Source organism: Meriones unguiculatus, chromosome 10 (assembly GCF_030254825.1).
Source record: "Meriones unguiculatus strain TT.TT164.6M chromosome 10, Bangor_MerUng_6.1, whole genome shotgun sequence".
Taxonomy (NCBI): Eukaryota; Metazoa; Chordata; class Mammalia; order Rodentia; family Muridae; genus Meriones; species Meriones unguiculatus.
Genome location: NC_083358.1, coordinates 109,263,824 through 109,281,508, shown reverse-complemented (window position 1 = coordinate 109,281,508; position 17,685 = coordinate 109,263,824). Strand labels below are relative to the sequence as shown.

Genomic DNA, 17,685 nt, shown 5'->3' with positions numbered 1-17,685 from the left:
ATTAAAAGAAGTCAGATGACATAGGACTACAAAACATTCCTAAATAAATGACCATTCTCCTCATGTTTTGGCATAAAGTTGTTATTTGCACTCACATGCAAAATAAATATTAAAACAAAATTAACCCCCCCCACATACTTAATAAAAAAACTCGCTCAGTTTTTATTAACACAGTACAAGCGTCTGCGGAACCTCTACCTACAAGACAGGTTGCTCTCTGCAGTCAAGACGTAGCAGCTCACAGAGAAAGGAGAGTTAGCTTATACAATCAGCCTGGTGAGCTCAGAAGCAGGACACATATAGAACCTAATACGCTGGCCAGGATGCTCCCATCCTTCTAACTTTGGGAAAACATTACCTGGTGACTTTTGGCAAAAACCTGTTTCTCCATTTTCTCCTCCCAGAATTTACTGGGGGGTGGGGGGTGTAAAGCAGTCCAGGCGTGGTGGCACACACTTAATCCCAGCACTCAGGAGGCTGAGGCAGGTGAATCTCTGCGAGTTGGAGGTCAGCCTGGTCTACAAAGAGAGTCCACAATAGCCAAGGTTATACAAAGAAAACCTGTCTCAAAACAAAACAACAAAGTAAACCAGCCATATGACTGGCACACATTTATAAACTATAAATCACTTCCAGGAAGCCTGGCGATCTTCACATTTTTTTCCGTGGTTTGTTGTTGCTTTGATTATACTCTCAGAACCAATTGTCTAGGTCGGATTCCATCATAGGGTTCCTTGGGTAGCCCCCTAAGGACCAACCTGTCTTCATAAAAATGACGATTCGTTCTAATACGAAATCCCTCTCCACAGCTTGAGGAAAAGACAGCACTCAAGTTTATTTTCCAGACTATAAATAGAGGAAGTATGACATCAAAGGAACTAAGCGACTTGGTGTGGGGGCTGTCATTTCCCCTCAGCCCCATTCATTGCTCTAGTTGCTTTTTGAGTCCTGGATTCCTTCAAAACGTTTTTGATAAACCTTTCTCCCTCAGCTCCTCTTGCTCCTCTCGTTCTGTCATTGCACAATACAGGTGAAGGCTTCATGGGAGACAGGCTGCTCCAAGAGCTCCAACTTTGATCCCTTAGGTACTTCTCTGGGCCGTTTCCTCTAATTCAAGTAAGAACAATGTCTGTCCCTATCTTCCTTATCCTTATCAACCCTTATCCTGTGCTCTTTTTTTTAATCTCTAGATCAAACAGGATCTTTCCCCGCCAAAGCTCTTCTAGAAATACACAGGGTGGTTATCACTCTTCTCTGTAGTGTTAAGAAAGAAAACCGTCGCCAAAGCTCAAACGGACCAGAAATCCTTTTTCCTGATTGGGCCCAGTCCCGGCCTCCCCAGAAGCCACTCCCAGCACCCGTGTAGTCTCCAAGGATGGAAGACTACAACTCCCAGAAGGCCGCGCCGCCACGACCCCGCCTCTGCAGTTCCGCCCCACCAAGTATTCATTGGTCTTCCGGGGGTGGGGATTAGATGGGAGGTGGCCATGGGGCAGCGACCGGGGGTTGTTCCCTCTTCGGCTTCCGTAGACGAGGTCGGGCGGACCTTCGTCCGGGGTTTCGGTGCCCCCCTTCCCCTTCCCCGGGGTTCGGGGGTGACATTGCACCGCGCCCCTCGTGGGGTTGCGTCGCCGCCCCACGCGGACTCCCCCCCGGCGCGCTGCTCCCCTTCGCCTCTCTCGGCCGGGGCTCCCTCCCTCCCCCCGCTGCCCAGTCATGGGGGCGGCTGTGTTTTTCGGGTGCACCTTCGTCGCCTTCGGCCCGGCCTTCGCCCTTTTCCTGATCACTGTGGCTGGAGACCCGCTTCGGGTCATCATCCTGGTCGCGGGGTGAGTGGCGAGCGGTGGTGGACAAGGGACCAAACACCAAGAAAAAAGATGCAGAAAGGGGTGGAGGAGGAACTGGGGCGAGCTTAGTCGCCTGAGTTGGGGGGCAGAAGTCGGAAAAGGTTGGACAGGGTCAAATGGTGGTCTAGGCAGATTTCCCTCAATCGGCTTCCGCCTTCCAGGGATTTCACCGGTTCTTCCTGTAGTCCTCCCGGCAACGTCAGAGCAGGCCTAAGGCCGAGACTAGTGAAGGGGCTGTGCTGACCTCGGCCAGCCTAGGATCCAGGAATGGATACCTTACCGCCCGTTCGTGCCCACACGCTTTGACTCTCATCTCACTGAGGACTCTAACCAGATCTCTACCCCGTCTGCCGCCTGCAGATTCCTGCAGATGAGTCTGTTGGAGACGCTTATCCTGTCTGGTCCCTGTCTCCCTCGGAAGTCTAACTTCCACTTTTCCTACTGCAGCCTCGGCTGGTTACCTCCTTGATTTTTCCAGCTGCCCCTGTCTTTGCCTCTCTCATTGCCGTTGTGTTTTCTCAGAGCCTTTTTCTGGCTGGTCTCCCTGCTCTTGGCCTCTGTGGTCTGGTTCATCTTGGTCCATGTGACAGACCGGTCAGATGCCCGGCTCCAGTATGGCCTCCTGATTTTTGGTGCTGCTGTTTCTGTCCTTCTACAGGAAGTGTTCCGTTTTGCCTACTACAAGCTCCTTAAGTAAGGACAAGGGGTGATCTGGAAGGGAGAGGGGACAGTGGTGTGCATTGTGGCAAATGGGCCAGCCTTTGGATGGTGCTTGGAATAAGGGGCATTAAATGGAGAATATCAGACAGAAAGGGACATCCATGGACTTCCTTCTGTTTCTTCTCTTTTACCCCAGGAAGGCAGATGAGGGCTTAGCATCACTGAGTGAGGACGGAAGATCACCCATCTCCATCCGACAGATGGCCTATGGTGAGCCAAGGGAGAGGGACCAGAGGAGGGAGTTGGACACCCTGCTCCCTTTCTGGGAAATCTAAACATCCGTATGTGCTAAGTGTTTGTCTTCGTACTTGACTTCCAAGGAGAGGCAGTCTGGAGGGAGAGTAGGTATGGCAGAATTTCCGCCAGGCATGGGGAGTAGGTACTGGTAGAGAGGCTGTGGTGATGGTGAACGTTGATGAGAGCCTCCCCTCCCCCCAGTTTCTGGTCTGTCCTTCGGTATCATCAGTGGTGTCTTCTCTGTTATCAATATTTTGGCTGATGCACTTGGGCCAGGTGTTGTTGGGATCCATGGAGACTCACCCTATTACTTCCTGACTTCAGGTAAGGCTCACTTTCAACCTTGCCTTTATGTCCTGTCCTTCCCTGGCCCTGGTCTGACTTACTCACCTTCCCTGGGAGACTGCCCTGGCTCACCATATCAGGTGGCTAGGAACAGATCAGGGATGAACCTCCTCCCCATCTTCCTCCCTGCAGCCTTTCTGACAGCAGCCATTATCCTGCTCCATACCTTTTGGGGAGTTGTGTTCTTTGATGCCTGTGAGAGGAGACGGTACTGGGCTTTGGGCCTGGTAGTTGGAAGTCACCTTCTGACATCAGGGCTGGTGAGTTGGACAGAGGGGCCTGAGGCAGGGAGAAAGCAATTAGTGGTGAGTGGGATGGGGTATGTGTTCTCATTTCATATTCTTAACTTACCTTGGATGGGGGCAGAAAAGCGAGTCTCTAGAGTTCTATAACTGCAGTTAGGTCACCTGCTCTGGGGAGGAAGCTTTAATTCCTTAGTCAGACTAACGCAGAAGAGCCGATGAATAGGAGCTAAAACCTTTGAGAGAACCTGAAATCAAAAGTCCCTTAGCTCTAAGATGTTGGTGCTTTGAAGAGAAACCTAGAAGTCTGAATAGGATGTCTGGGGAGGTTGGGGTTAGGTGGGGGAGAATCTAACCTCTTTCTCTGCCCACATTTTCAGACATTCCTGAACCCCTGGTATGAGGCCAGCCTGCTGCCCATCTATGCAGTCACCGTCTCCATGGGGCTCTGGGCGTTCACCACAGCCGGAGGTTCCCTCCGAAGTATCCAGCGCAGCCTTTCGTGTAAGGACTGACTACCTGGACTGCTCGCCCGACAGCTCCCATCTGCCTGTCCACTGCCCATGACTGAGCCCAGCCCCAGCCCGGGTCCATTGCCCACATCCTCCGTCTCCTCGCTGCTGTGTCCCGCCTCCTTCCGGGTTTGCCGCTGTCCATTTGTGACCAGTAGTCTCTAAGCTTTCTCAGGAGCAGCCTGGGTGCAGCCCGTCAGGGACTGGTGGGTTTGAACCTGCATCTCTCCCCACCACCGGGGACCCCTTTGTTGTCCAGGTCTCCCCATGTGTCAGTGCTCTAGTCTCACCCTGCCCATGACTCACCCCGCTTCCCCTCTGCAGGCCGACGGCAGGAGGACAGTCGGGTGATGGTGTATTCTGCCCTGCGCATCCCACCCGAGGACTGAGGGAACATGGGGGGGACCCCTGGGCCTGGGGTGCCCTCCCGATCTCCTCGTCCTGTATTTCTCCATCTCCAGTTCTGGACAGTGCAGGTTGCCAAGAAAAGGGACCTAGTTTAGCTGTGGCCCTGGAGATGAAATTACGGGAGGCTCAAGGGTAGAGGAGTTCCGTTTTCCAGTATCTCCTGCCCAGACTGGACATCTTGGTCTTTTTCTCAGGTCTGAAAGGAACCATTTTTGGTATGATAAAAGACCCCAAGAATGCCTTTTTTTTTTTTTTTTTTTTTTAAGTGAGGGGAGGGAGGAAGTATGTTGGGAGCCTCCCAACCTCCTTGGGCTGTATTTTTGCTCCTGAAACTGCTGATCATGGTTCATTTCTATCCCGTTTTCCCCTTGGTCCCAGGCCCGGGGGAAAAGGAAGGAAGTGCATGTTTGGGACCTGGTACCACTGGAACTCCTGTTTTAACGTCCATGACTGTCAGCATCCCTCCTTTCCCCAAGGTGAAATGGAGGGTGCTGTGGGGGTTGGCCCTCTCCATGGCAGTGCCCCTGGAGCAGTCAAGACTACCATGGCATCGCAGGCCAAGAGGGCAGACGTTTTTCTAGTTTTTAATTGGGATGTGGGAGGGTTGGGGATGTTTTCTATCACTGTATCATTTTTCTGCTAAGGGTGAGATATCCCATCCTTTTAATCAAGGTGATTGTGATTTTTGACTAATAAAAAGGACTTTATAATTGTGGGGGAACTTGGCTCTTCAGAGAGGGGCTAATGGATTGAGATTTCCAGCTCCTTGTGGCGCTGGTCCATGTTACCTCGCCTGGCAACCGGTGTTCACTATTGGGAGCTTTGGTGTGGTGACAGAAGCATCGGTCGGTGGTGTGGCTTATGAAGCTGAGTTAGCTTTTCCCAGAAGTAGGACCCCCTTGTCCAGGAGTAGGATACAAGGATTTAATCCCGTTTTCTTTTTCCTCTGTGCCTGTCTCTGCCACCCAAAGGACAGGGGAAAGCCATGCCACCCTTGAAAGCCACAAAAGACAGACCAGGATTAAGGTCAAAAACTTTAATTTCAAACATATATTGAGCAAAAAATAATGAAAATCTCAGCAGCAGCCCTCTTTCCTAGAGGAAGAAAATTACCAAGTGTGTGTAGGGGAGGGAGTGTGATGTGCCGAATGAGGAATGTCAGCATATCCTGAGCATCTTTCTAAGCAAATGCTACGACAGGGTCTCCTGCTCTGCAGCTTGGAAAGGCCAAAGGCTCCGCTCTTCCCTGAAGAATGGGGGTCTCGCTTCCGTGATGTGTGTGTGTGTGGGGGGAGGCAGCATCTACAAAGACGGGTGTCTGCCCACTACTGGTGGTCCAGTCCCTGCACCCCCTTAACAGGGGCTCCCTGACAGGTACGAAGGGAAGGCATCTTGAGCATCTTGAGACAGAGTTTATGCCTCCGTGGTAGCCCGTGCTGAGGTGAAGACCACACTTTTCCTGTTTCCCAGCCTCTTCTTCCTGGAAGGGGGAGCAGTGGTTCATGGGAATGACTAGTGTGCTAAGTGAAATTAGAAGTAATAGCAGGGCTGGAGAGATGGCTCAGAGGTTAGGAGCACTGCCTACTCTCCAGAGGTCCTGAGTTCAGTTCCCAGCATGGTGACTCAACCATCTATCTATAATGAGATCTGGTGTGCTCTTCTGGTGGGCAGGCAGAAAGAATAGGAAATACTTTAAAAAAATTTTTTTTTAATTTAATTCATGTATATGGTCTCCTATCTGCATGTACACCTGCCTGCCAGAAGAGGGCATGAGAGGGTATAGATGGTTGTAGGTGCTGGGAATTGAACTCAGGACCTCTGGAAGGACAGACAGTGCTCTTAACTGGTGAGCCATCTCTCCAGCCCCCATACTTTATAACTCAGTAAGTACCTGATCATGACCTTAGGTTTTCTCTTTCCACCACTTCCTGAGTACTGGGATCACAAGTGTGCACCAGCATGCCAGGTTTAATGTGAAACCCAGAGCTTTGTGCATGCTAGGCAAGCACTCCCTCACTTGAGCTGCAGGGGAGGGGCGGGTTATTGTCTCACTGTGTAGACCAGGCTGGCCTTGAACACATCGAGATCCAGTTTCTGCCTCCCAAGTGTTGGGACTAAAGTTGGGTGCACCACCATGCCTGGCTGAGAATGCCTTTTTTTTATTTTTTTATTTTTTTAGGCAGGGTTTCTTTGTGTAGCCCTGGCTGTCCTGGAATTCACTCTGTAGACCAGACTGGCCTCGAACTCAAGAGATCCCCCTGCCTCTGCCTCCTGAGTGCTAGGATTATAGGATTAAAGGCGTGCACCACCAACTGCCCAACCTCTGAGAATACTTTTTAATAGAAAACAGACTACTGCAGGAATAGAAAGTCTTACCTAATTTTTCGAGCAATGAAATAAGCAGCCAGCAGAAGGCAGAGACATCCAGCCAAGATTCCCACACCAAGACCCAGCATCTCTCCTGGGGGAGACAAAGATGTCAGCCCAGTCTACAGGTCCCGAGCCTCCATCCTTGCTGGGGTCCACAGCCCCTCCCACTGCCACATAAGGCTGTCTTACCTGTGGTGGACAGTGATCCCACTGCACAGGAAGAAAACTCGGGTTAGAGTAGTTCAGAAAATCCTCCCATTTGGGGGCTCTGCTTCCACACCTGGCAAAGGGCCTGGGCATCCATGGCTATGGGTGGTTCCCAGTCCAAGGGTAAACCGGAGCCCTTTCCCCTCGGCCTTCTCTTTCCCAGGGCCTCCCTAGTCCGTGCCTTTGGGTTCCTCAGTTTTCTATATCTTCTGAGCCCTACAAGTCACCTTGAATGAAGGAAACAAAGATGGTCCTCTGGTTGAGAGGCTGGGGGACTCTGTAGTTCTGTGCAAGAGCCTCAGATGGCTCCTCTTCTGTAGAGAGCAATGTCCCCTGGAGCTTCTCCAACTGAGGAGCGCAAGTGGAGAAGTCAGTCCCGGGCACGGGCCAGGGTCTAAAGTGAAAGCCTGTCTGAACGTCTCTACTCACCTGCCCCGCTGAAATCTGGGCCCTTCTGCTGAAGACTGTCCAGAGTACACTCTGGTAGCAGGGGGGAGTCGTGAGCGAGCCGTTGTAGCGGAAGAACTGCTCCAGCTGCCCAGGGAGCAGCTCTCTCACATTGAAGGGGGCCACTGAGGTCTTCTGATCTGGGGAGAATGGACGGAGACTCAGCCTTCCCGGACAGGTCCCTCCAAGGACAACCTCCTGCCAGCTTGCTACCTCCTCCCGAAGCCTCCCAGCTCAGGTTCTGAAATTTTCTGTGCAGCTGAATTCTTGCAGGCGTTTAGGGCTCACCTTTATATCTTATTTCATGCAGGTGACTCAGAATGTGGTCATAAGCTGGATTCTCACTCTCGCCCACCTGTAGAGGGGTGGCATGGCGGAAGCATGTGTTTGGAATAAGACTGCATGGACAAGCTTTAGAGACGCCAGTAGCACAACAGGCCTGAGGGGTACTCAACGGGGCGGAGAGAGACCTGGGAAGGGCTAGGGGTCACTGACCTCAATCAGGATGCCCAGGACAGCCAGGCCCTGAGGCTCCTGAGCAGCCTCAGCCAAGCTGCCATAGGACTCCGAGTCATAATGGACCACATGGAGCTGAGGAAGAGAGAAAGGAACTGATGCTTCTTCACTCCCTCCAAGGCTTTGACTTTAGTTCTGTCAGCGCCTCAATTGCCTAATCTAAGTCTCTACCCCCAAAGCTTTGCCTTATTCCTTCAATGCCATTTTGTTTTGGTTTTTCCAGACAGCGTTTCTCTGTGAAGCCCTGGCTGTCCTGGACTTGATTTGTAAACCAGGCTGGCCTGGAACTCAGAGATCCACCTGCCTCTGCCTCCCCCAGTTCTGGGACTTCGGGTGTGCGCTACCACGCCCGGCTTCCTCCGATACGATTCTCAAGGGCCCCGACCCGTCCTTCCTCTGAGTTGAACTGGATTGCATCAGGTGTCCCATACCTCTGCAGCCGTGGCTTCGCCGTCGATCTGGTGCTCTGATCCCTCTTGGGATCCTTTCTGACCCCAGTGCAGGTGGAGCTGGGCTGCTGTAAACTTTCGGGGCAGTCCACCCAGGTGCAGGCTTGGGGGCAGGGAGAGCTGCACTGTGAGGACAGAGCAGGATGGATTGGAGGAATAGGCAGTTTCCACCCCAGCCTGCCACCACTTGGAACACTTGGCTGTCTCTTCCTTCTCCCTCCCAGAGGCAGTGAGCTCCTCTCAGAGGCTGGAGCTTTTCTAGCAATGACACTCACCTACACATCTGATCATAGACAGTTCAGGAGCCTGAACGTCATTCTTGTTTTCTCTTTGTTTGTTTAGGCAGGGTTTCTCTGTGTAGCCCTGGCTGTCCTAGAACTTGCTATGTAGACCAGGCTGACTTCGAACTCACAGTGATCTACCTACCTCTGCCTCCTGAGTGCTGGGATTAGAGACCTGTGCCACCATCGCCTGACTCTGAGCCTCATATTCATTAATGGAGTGCTTTGACATTTTACAGTTTAGGAGTCTCTTTTTTCCTGCCCTTCCTGGCCCCCGCTTTTGGTTTTTTGAAACAGGGATTCTCTGTGTAGCCCCTTGTAGCCTTTCTCACTCTGGAAACCAGGCTGTCCGAACTCAGATACCCACCTGCTTCTGCCTCTAGGATTAGCACCGCCTGGCTTCCCGGGGCTCTTTAAGGTCTGAACTGAGCCCGCAGTCATTCGGAGCTGGGTCTTTTACCTGTATGGCCATTGTTGCGTAGATCCAAAGGCTCAGTACCAGGCTGCTCATATCCGTGGGGCTGTACAGCAGGCAGGTCAGGATCAAACACCACACTGTCTGTCTGGATATCGACGGGGGACTGGGCATTGCCTCCACACTCGGGGTAAGAGGTTGGCCAATGCTCCTGGCCATGTGGGCCTGGGGGAGGGGTAAGTTGCCATGGAAACCTGTTCAGCCCCACAGCCCTGGCCCCCACGTTATAGTGGAAGTAGAAATTACTTCCCTTCCAGCTGGGGAGGGCTGGGAAGGGTGGGCGTCTCCGCTGCGCTCCAGGCTGCAGCACTCCTCGCTGCCCCAGAAGCAGGGGTGATTTTTCAGCTACTCTATTAGTGGGGGAACAGCAGCTTTCACTCACCTGTAGTTTGAGAACAAGAAAGCTGGGGGGGGGTTAGATAGCCTAAGTACCCGAAGAACAGAATCAGACGGGGACAGATGACCCTAAACAGATGGGTTATGGGGGGGGCTATCAAGTAGTTTTGGAGTTCAGATATCCTTTTTATCATTCACTTCTTACCCTCACACTGGACCTGGCTTTGGCCCCAGATAGATCATTAATCAGAAGTTCAGAGGGATTGAGTTGCACTGTCCCTAGAGTCACAGTATCCTGCCAGCTTCCTCCTGACCTCGGGCTCTGTCCAGCTTCAGAGCGGGGGTGGGGGCGCACGGGACTGCTTCGGGTAAAGAGAGCCAGATGGCTGTGGGGCTCCCCGGGCCTCTCCCTCCCCAGTTTTCTGCACTTCAACGGCTTCATTTGCACATGGATTTACAGAGGACTCATTGGCATTTCTGCTGAATCAGGAGATGTGGGATTTAATGAACAGAGCAGGGTCTATCAGCCACATGTGTAAACCCCAGGGCATGTGTCTGTGTGTGCATATAGTTCGGGAGCGAGGAGCTGGTGGGTGAGGCTCAAGAAAAGCTCTTCCTCTGCCCCGGGACAAGTTGTCTTGGCAGGTGAGGGGGTCCCAGGGTAAAAGGAGTGCCACTCGGCTGGAGTTCCGCTCTCACCTTCATATGTCCAGTGGTGACCTGTAAGGGAGAGTGAGTTGGGCTATGGCCAGCGCAGCCTGGAGCAGTGTCCTGGCCTCTGCTCTCCTCTCCCTCCCGCGCCCCCCTCCTTTTCTGTCCTCTCTCCTCCCTCCAGCCAGCACTTTCCAAGAGAAGTACTGAAACTGGACACCTTGGTGGAAAGGTCGGGGGTCCTATTTAAAATAATGAGGCAGGCTGCATTCACGGTTAATGAGTGAAGAGGGTGGAGCAACGAGAAGAGATAAAGCCAGGACACTAAAATTAACCTGGATCCAAATGTGCAGGGCCCAACCCTTACTTTTTTCTCAGCTGAAGCCAAGTCAGTGTAACACTTAGAAGATTGGGCTGGGCTGGGGTAAGGGTGCCGGCACAGGGCTTGGAAGGACAGAGAGCGAGAGGATGAAAACAGCGTGAGCGAAGACAGGAGGGGCTGGTAGTGCTTTGGCCTGATGCAGGCACAGAAGCACCACACTTTCGATTAAAACCTGAACTCTTCCTCTCTGGTCTCCCCAGCTCTGGAGGAAAGTCACCCACCATCCTGCGTTCTCAGATGGCTCAAGAAAGGCAGGGGTCAGGGTAGGGCCCAGTCTAGGTTGAGGGTGGTGGGTGGGCACAGCCGGCCAGGCTGGCAAGGACGGGATGAAAGTGAGGCATTGTGTGTAGAGAGGAGAGCTGCCAGCCAGGTCACATGCCAGGCTGTCATGCAGTTCTGTCTCTGGCCAAATCACCGGGGGTCTGCGGTTTTAGTCCGTCTGCCCCCCCCCCCCCCGTGGCTAACTTGCTTCAAGGAGAAAAGGATGTGTTCTTGTAGCCTGGCTTGTACTATCTAAATCTAGAAACTGGAAACGAAATGTTAAGTTCCTTTTCCTCTTCGTTTAGTTGTTTGAGCCTTGGCGTTGCTCTGCGCTCCACACTGGCCCTGTAGGTATACGTGGTCTGGCCCGCCTCAAGCTTGTGGCGGCCCTGCCTCAGCCTCCCGTGTGCTGGATTACCAGCCTGTGGCACAGAGCCTGTCTCTATTCCTTTCACTGCTCCCACTTGTGGTCTGTCCTGCGGGCCCATTCCTCAGCTCAAGCAACTTTGCAAAACAGCCCAAGTCATTCACTATCTCTATGGGATACCCCGGCAAGAGTTCCCTGGCTTTGTGAAGCGTTCTGAGCCGATTGGAACACTTTTTCATTCTTTCCAAACGGTCTCTTTTCAGAAAGGGTTTGTGACTCTTCATTTTCATTGGTTCCCTTGGTTCCATCTTCCCCTGGATTTCTAGTTACACCCCCCTCCGCCCCCCAATCTGCCAACAAACCTTAACCCCTCACCCCCGGTGTGCTGAAGGAGGCAAGGGAAGCACAGACTCTGTGCAGAGGCCAGACATGGTGGTGCACACGGGAGGTAGAGGCGAAAGGGTCTAGCCTCAGCTACACAACGAGCCTGAGACAAGTCTGGCCACATGAAACTTTGTCTCAACAACAACAAATAAATAAAAGTAAATAAAAATTAAAAACAAAAACAACAAAAAGAGGCGTGGGAATCCTTAAGGTATCCCGGAATCTCAGGAACACAGAGGCTTAATTTCCCAAATATCTCCCTCCCTCCCTCCTTCCTACGCCTGAAAGTCCTCTGTACACCGTAAAGAGCTGGGCAAACATCTATGGTTGTGTTACTTTCAGGGAGACGAGCAGTTGGTCAGTGTCCCCGTGCAATGGAGAGGGCACCTTGGCGGGTAGTGAGGTTTTCCTCGGATCCGCTGGGAATCAGGGTGTGAGTTGGGCGGTCTGGGAGCACGTGCCCCGTCCCACCCCTGCTCTCCCTAACCAGCCAGCACATAAACAAAGAAGGCCAAGGAGGGCTAGCCGGGACTAGGGCAGTGGGGAAAGATCGGCCCAGAGCACTGTGGCCGGCCAAGTTTCCTACGCCTGAGAGTATTCACACACTGGCCTCCAGCTGGTTCTGCCCTGCCACAGCAACAGCAGTGATTCTGGGCTAGAGAGGAAAAGGAAAAGAATGGGCAGGAATCCCCTCCACTCTTTCTCCCACCGGTGCCTTTTCCCAGCCCCTAGGCTTCCCCTTAACAAGCCTCTCCTCCCCCACCTCAGTACACATGTGTGTGGACATTAGCACAGACACAGTCGTACCTACCCCCATCTGCAGCCAGGATCCAAGTCACCTTTAACAGGAGAGCGAAGAACAACATATTATCCACAAATGGGGCACAGGGGGGCCAGGAATTTGGGGGCTGGAAGAGAGGGGTAGGTGGGAGAGAGGAGTTTCTGGCGTTCTATCTCTTTTCTTCTTGTCCCTCTCCAGGTTTCCAGGGCTTTGATTTCCCACAGGTTGGCAGGAACTTCTGGATGCCAGGATAAATTTCTTCCACTCTCTCCCTCGCTCTGCCCTTCTGTCTGTCCCTCCGTTCTCCCTACACCACTTGCTGGTCAGCAACTTCACAGTTGCCTCCCGCTTTTAAGGTGGCTCGGAACCGGTGTACGTGAGGAGGGGGTGGTGCCTGGGCTGCAGGCGAGCAGCTCCTTAAATAGCGGATTAGGCATGCAGGATGGCCCCGCGGAGCCCTGGCCTCGGCTCCGGAGCGCAGCTGGAGCGAGCTTTGCCTTTACTCAGCCGCTCGGATGGGTGTCCCCTGGAACGCCCGGGCGGGGAAGGGGGTTTTCGCACCTCTCCCTCCCAGGACACCGTGTTCCCATTCTCCTGCCTGCGGAGCACATCCCTGGGTGGTGTGGGACAGCTGGCGGGGAACCTGTGGGACCAGAAAGAATTCAGACTCGGGAGATGGGAGCCCAGAAGTTGGGAGCTCGGGGCGCTGGTGAGGAGCGGGAAGGCAAAAGTTTACAATCTGGACTGTGGAGGGCCAGAAGTGGGGCGAGAGTTTGTCTTCCGCGCCGTCTTTCTCTGGTGCCTGTCGCCACCCCCGTCCCTTGGTGAGGCTTGGGTCCACGTGCCCGTGGAGCCTGGGTGGGGGTGCGGTTTTGTTTGCCGTATAAAGCCCATTTGTGTGCACAGCGGGGGAGGGGTTGCCACCGCGCCAGGGAGAGACAGCATTCTGACTTCCAGACCCAGCCGCCTCCCTCCCCGGGGAGCCCAGATCTAGGGCGCCTTTTGTCACCGAGGAGGACACTGACCCCTAGCAGAGGGGCCGGGGCAGGAGGAGCCATGGGTGACTGTGGAAACAATTAGTGTCACCATGAGAAAAAGGCGGACCAGAGAAAGAGAGGGGAGGGGCCAGGGCGAGGCCATGTGATCAGGTGGGTGAGGGGTCCAGGGGCTTCCCGCCCACCCAACAAAGGGTCCGGGCGGGTCCAATGGGACGGGTCCAATGCCACGGTGGAGCGGGCCGGCTGCGTGGCGTCTCCGGAATGTGAGCCGCTGTGCGCTCCCCCACCGGACTGGAAATCCCGATCGGAATGCACATCCTAAGTCCCTCGTTAGTGAGCGTGGAGGCCACGGAGAATTCAGGCCACGCGGTGAAACCCCCCTCCTCCACACCTTCCTTCCTTCACTAGCCCAGGGCCTGCACCTCGGCGAGGTCTCGCTGCCCTCCTTGCTCCTAGCAAGTAGCAACAAATAGCCAAAACAAAGGGAGCGTAGCCAAACAAGGGCACGGGAAAAAGCCAAGTGAGCAGAATAGGGCATGCGCTGGCTCATCGCTCCCGCGGGGACGGGACCTCCTAGCGCGTCCCTGGCCCTGACTGAGCTTCAGGGCGAGGATTTTATTTTATTTTAATGTTTTATTTTCCTTTTTAAACACTTTCATCTCTGCCAATCCCTCAATCCCTAAAGAAAAGTTCCCGTCTTGCACAGCCCATCCACCCCGTCTAGGGAGAATAAAAGATGTGAAATGTAAGTTAGGACTCGTTTGGGAGCGGGGACGTTAACGGGGTTTGGGACGGGGCAGAGGGAGGACGGAGCAGGTGGGTAGGACGACCCCGGTCGGGACGCAGCTCCGCTGGAGCATCGCGGCGAGGTTCGGCCTCCCCGGCAGGAAGTGCGTCCCGGCGCCACCTCCCGGCTCCTCCACGAATTTCCAACACTCGGAGCGTGGGATTCCTTCCGGACAGCCGCGGGTGCTGGGGCTTCGCCCGCAGGGTCGGACACTGCTGCCCAAAAGAAGGCCCAGCCCCGGGGTTGGAGAGCGCTGGCTGCCCTTCCGGAGGAGCCGGGTTCGATTCCCAGCGCCCACACGGCAGCTCGCGACTGTCTGCAACTCCAGTTCCAGCCGTGCAGACCTACCGTGTGGTCAGAACGTCAACGCACATAAAATAAAAATAAAACCATTAAAACATGTATATAAAAAAACAAACAAAGTCGTAGCACCAAGTCAAGACTTGGGCTTCCGAACAAGCAGCCGCTCCGGGCGTCTGGTCCCCCGGTGGACAAAGGCTGTGTCCTAGGAGGGACTTCAATTTGACTTTTGCTTGGATTTTTGAACACTTCAGCGATCACTTTCTAGTCGATTTGGAGGAGGTGCCGAGGGGCTAATGCGTGAAAAGGGAAAGGGAACGAGAAAGGGGGAAAATAAAGAGGACCGAGTCCTGAGACCTCCGCGTCTCTGTTTCGGTTTGGGCTTTCTCGCTCGCAAACGCTCTTCTCGCCCAGCACCTGGCCGGAAGCCCACCAACCCCGAGACATTCCACTGCGGTTTGGCGCCATCTCCTGTCCTGGCAAAGCACTGAAACGTGAATGTCAGCCAGGTGTTCCGGCGCGGTGACTTTCTGTTTGTCTTTTCTTAAGAGCTCTTAGCTGAGGTATTTAAACTCACCGCTTTAGAATGTTGCTGGAGCAGACCCACTCACCGCCCCGAGTTCGCGTGGTGGGGTGCGAGGGGCTTCCGTAAAGGGGGGGTCACACCCTGGTCTTCTGATGCCTCACTCCTGAAGCAGCTTCAGCAAACACGAAAGCATTTACAAATAAAGTCTCTGGGGACTGGGAGGAATGGGTGATCCTCTGGGTCATTCCCACGGCTTTCCAATCCAATCGATGCCGGGTGAGAGCCTTGTGGACAGAGGGCGGATACATTTGTCTTCAGATATATTGCTGGTTTTTTTTTTTAATGAATACTTGTGGTTTATGAACACTCGTGGGTTAAATGAATGAATCTACTCAGAGGACCAGTTATTCACTTTTATTCTGCCTCTGCTGTTTCAAAGAACTTCAGGTCCGCGGGCCCTTCGGCAGCCATCCAAACTCCTTGTGGTGCTGGGCGGAGAATGAAATTCGAGGGATTTAGGGATTCAGCTGCGGTTAATGAGAAAGCTGTCTGGATGAACCAGAAAGGGAACCCCAGCCCTTGTGAGCATTTCTCCGCACCACTGGCTCTCCAGCCCTGGTGAGCATTAGGGTCACCTGGAAAGCTTGTTCACACAGAGTTCCAGACGGCATCTTCACAGTTCTGGTTTTTGTCTTTTTGTTTGTTTGTTTTTAAGACAGGATCTCTTTACATAGCCTTAGCAGTCCTGGAGCCCACTATAGACCAGGTTGGCCTTGAATTCACAGAAATCTGCCTGTTTCTACCTCTGGAGTGCTGGGATTAAAGGCCACGAGTTAAAACCTCCCTCCTCCACACCTTCCTTCACTAGCCCAGGGCCTGCACCTCGGCGAGGTTTTTCTGCCCTCCTTGCTCCTAGCAAATAGCAATAAATAGCCACTGCGATTGGCCTGCCATTATAGTTCTGTAAATCCAGTGGTTTATATTTCTTTCTACATCTCTCTCTCTCGTGAGTGTGCATGTGCACGCTCATGTCACGGTGTGGGTCTAGAGGTTTGCTCCCCACCCTCTCTCTACGTTTATTTTTGTGTGTATGTGTGCGGGCGGGCACACATGAAGAAGTCACAGGACAACTTGTGGAAGTCGGTTCTCTCCTTCCAGCTTGTGAGTTGGTGTGCGGGCAGGTCCTCATGCCTAACAGCAAACACCCTTTCCCACTGAGCTGTTTCGCTGGCCCCCAGGGGTCTGCAATTCCAGGGGTCTGCAATCTGGGATTAGATTGATGCTGTTAGCCTTCGGGACCTCACCCGAGAGCATCCGCCACACACCAAGACGCAAAAGTGGGGAGTTTGTTTGCTGTTCCTTGTAGAGCTTAAGATTATCCATTCACTCCGTGGTCACCATATTCTCTGAGGTTTGCAACAGTTCTGTCACCAACATATATTTAAGTGCTTCTAGGTACTGCGTGCCAATCATGACTTAGAGGTTAAAAACGAATAAGACAGGATCTTTGCCCTGAAGCACTTCCGAATCTCTTGGGGATGCAGATTTTATCCAGCGTCCACAGCAGATGGTGAGCATGTTCATGGCGATGGGCAGGTGTCGGGGGGCTGCGGTGCTTTGGGGTGATCAGCAGCAGCTCTTTTTTCCTACCTGCAGTGCGCCCTCTGTGATTTAACCAGGCTGGTTATCGTAATAACATAACAACAGTCACTTCAAGGTGGTCAGTGCCTGCACCCTCCTCTCTGGGCATGACCCCAAAGAATAGGCTGTCAAAGGAAGGTCCTCCCTGATGTATGTAGCAAACTATTTCCTGTGGGAGGAGGGAGGGGAAAGGTTATCAAAGGACTCTGGTGTGTATTGTCTTCTTCCGTCTGTCCTGGTGGCTGCCTCATTCTGCCTGCCTTTTCTACTTCCTTCTCAGTCTTTGCCCTCTCTCTCCCTCTCTCTGTCTTCACGTAACCCACGTTAGACACAGGCTCCCTGTATAGCTACAGCTAACCTTCAATTCTTGAGCCCTCCTGCTTGAGTTCCCAAACACCAAGATTACAGCTGTGTAATCTGCCTGGTTGAAACATTTTAGCTTTTATTTTTTAATTGTTATTATTTTAAAGACTAATTTATTTTATATGTGTTAGTGTTTTCTCTGTGGTAGAGAGTCTGTGGAGGCCAGAAAAAGGGCTGTCGGATCCCCTGGAACTAGAGTTAGAGATGGTTGTGAGCTACCATGTAGGTACTAGAAACTTAACTGTGGTCCTCTGCAGGAACAGCCAGTGCTCTTAACCACTGAGCATCTCTCCACCTCCACCTCCACCACCGCCATCATCATCATAATCTTCATCATGATCATCATCATGATCATCATCATCATCATGTTGAGATAAGGCCTTACTCAGTAGCCCAGGTGGGCCTGGAACTTGACGTAGTCTTCTAGTCTCAACCCCAGTGCTGTGATCACAGTCACGAGAGGCGGGAGCTGACAAAGTCCCGAGTGAGTGTGCATTGTCGACACGAGCACAGGCCAGTGCCTCAGACCCACGGGAGTGGCAAAGCCTCCGCTGCTCAGAGGGCTGGCAGGGCCCTCTTTCGTGGGAGTACAGATGTGACAGTGAGTCCAGAGAGCATCAACGGCTCCCTTCTGGCTCCCTGCGCTGAGACTTGCAGAGCTCCTGCAGACATTATGCAGAGCCCCTCTTTCTCACTGGCGGTGTGTGTGATAAAGGCCCTGATGGCTGGCATGCCTCTCCGTCATACCTGCATGTGTGCCTAACATTGGTTGCCCAAGCCAGGTCAAGTTTTCGTTGGGCAGGTCACAGCACGAGAGACCCACAACCTCCCCTGGCCTAGAACTTGTGACGT

The 17,685-nt window shown here is 53.1% G+C and overlaps 2 protein-coding genes across 3 annotated transcripts; one reads left to right on the top strand and one right to left on the bottom strand.

Moving 5' to 3' along the window:
* The first annotated feature begins 1,467 nt into the window (after nucleotides 1-1,467).
* On the top strand, nucleotides 1,468-5,028 carry Aph1a (aph-1 homolog A, gamma-secretase subunit). Its single transcript, XM_021650533.2, has 7 exons — nucleotides 1,468-1,829; nucleotides 2,370-2,540; nucleotides 2,704-2,777; nucleotides 3,006-3,128; nucleotides 3,282-3,409; nucleotides 3,772-3,895; nucleotides 4,228-5,028. The coding sequence occupies exons 1-7, from the start codon at nucleotides 1,717-1,719 to the stop codon at nucleotides 4,290-4,292; spliced, it is 798 nt and encodes a 265-aa protein (XP_021506208.1). The 5' UTR covers nucleotides 1,468-1,716; the 3' UTR covers nucleotides 4,293-5,028.
* Nucleotides 5,029-5,332: 304 nt separating this feature from the next.
* Nucleotides 5,333-13,178, bottom strand: Ca14 (carbonic anhydrase 14). 2 transcript variants are annotated; one of them, XM_021650534.2, is made up of 13 exons: nucleotides 12,955-13,178; nucleotides 12,780-12,861; nucleotides 12,249-12,276; nucleotides 10,092-10,112; nucleotides 9,042-9,221; nucleotides 8,283-8,425; nucleotides 7,831-7,926; nucleotides 7,624-7,690; nucleotides 7,318-7,475; nucleotides 7,116-7,236; nucleotides 6,871-6,891; nucleotides 6,688-6,772; nucleotides 5,333-5,791 (listed from the first exon to the last, which is right to left on the bottom strand). In XM_021650534.2, the coding sequence occupies exons 1-13, from the start codon at nucleotides 13,161-13,163 to the stop codon at nucleotides 5,725-5,727; spliced, it is 1,278 nt and encodes a 425-aa protein (XP_021506209.2). In that variant the 5' UTR covers nucleotides 13,164-13,178; the 3' UTR covers nucleotides 5,333-5,724. The 2 variants fall into 2 exon arrangements, with proteins under 2 accessions (XP_021506209.2, XP_060249058.1); XM_060393075.1 differs by lacking the exons at nucleotides 12,249-12,276; nucleotides 12,780-12,861; nucleotides 12,955-13,178 and adding an exon at nucleotides 11,825-12,160.
* Nucleotides 13,179-17,685: the final 4,507 nt, after the last annotated feature.

What these genes read in the sequence shown, in the direction of transcription:
- Aph1a (XM_021650533.2), top strand. Translation starts at nt 1,717, where the DNA reads ATGGGGGCGGCTGTGTTTTTCGGGTGCACCTTCGTCGCCTTCGGCCCG. An exon ending in CATCCGACAGATGGCCTATG is followed by an intron (nt 2,778 to 3,005) that starts GTGAGCCAAGGG and finishes CCCTCCCCCCAG; the next exon opens with TTTCTGGTCTGTCCTTCGGT. An exon ending in ACCTTCTGACATCAGGGCTG is followed by an intron (nt 3,410 to 3,771) that starts GTGAGTTGGACA and finishes CCACATTTTCAG; the next exon opens with ACATTCCTGAACCCCTGGTA.
- Ca14 (XM_021650534.2), bottom strand. Translation starts at nt 13,163, where the DNA reads ATGCTGTCTCTCCCTGGCGCGGTGGCAACCCCTCCCCCGCTGTGCACA. An exon ending in CCCAGATTTCAGCGGGGCAG is followed by an intron (nt 7,237 to 7,317) that starts GTGAGTAGAGAC and finishes TGCGCTCCTCAG; the next exon opens with TTGGAGAAGCTCCAGGGGAC. An exon ending in CTTTGTTTCCTTCATTCAAG is followed by an intron (nt 6,892 to 7,115) that starts GTGACTTGTAGG and finishes CTTCCTGTGCAG; the next exon opens with TGGGATCACTGTCCACCACA.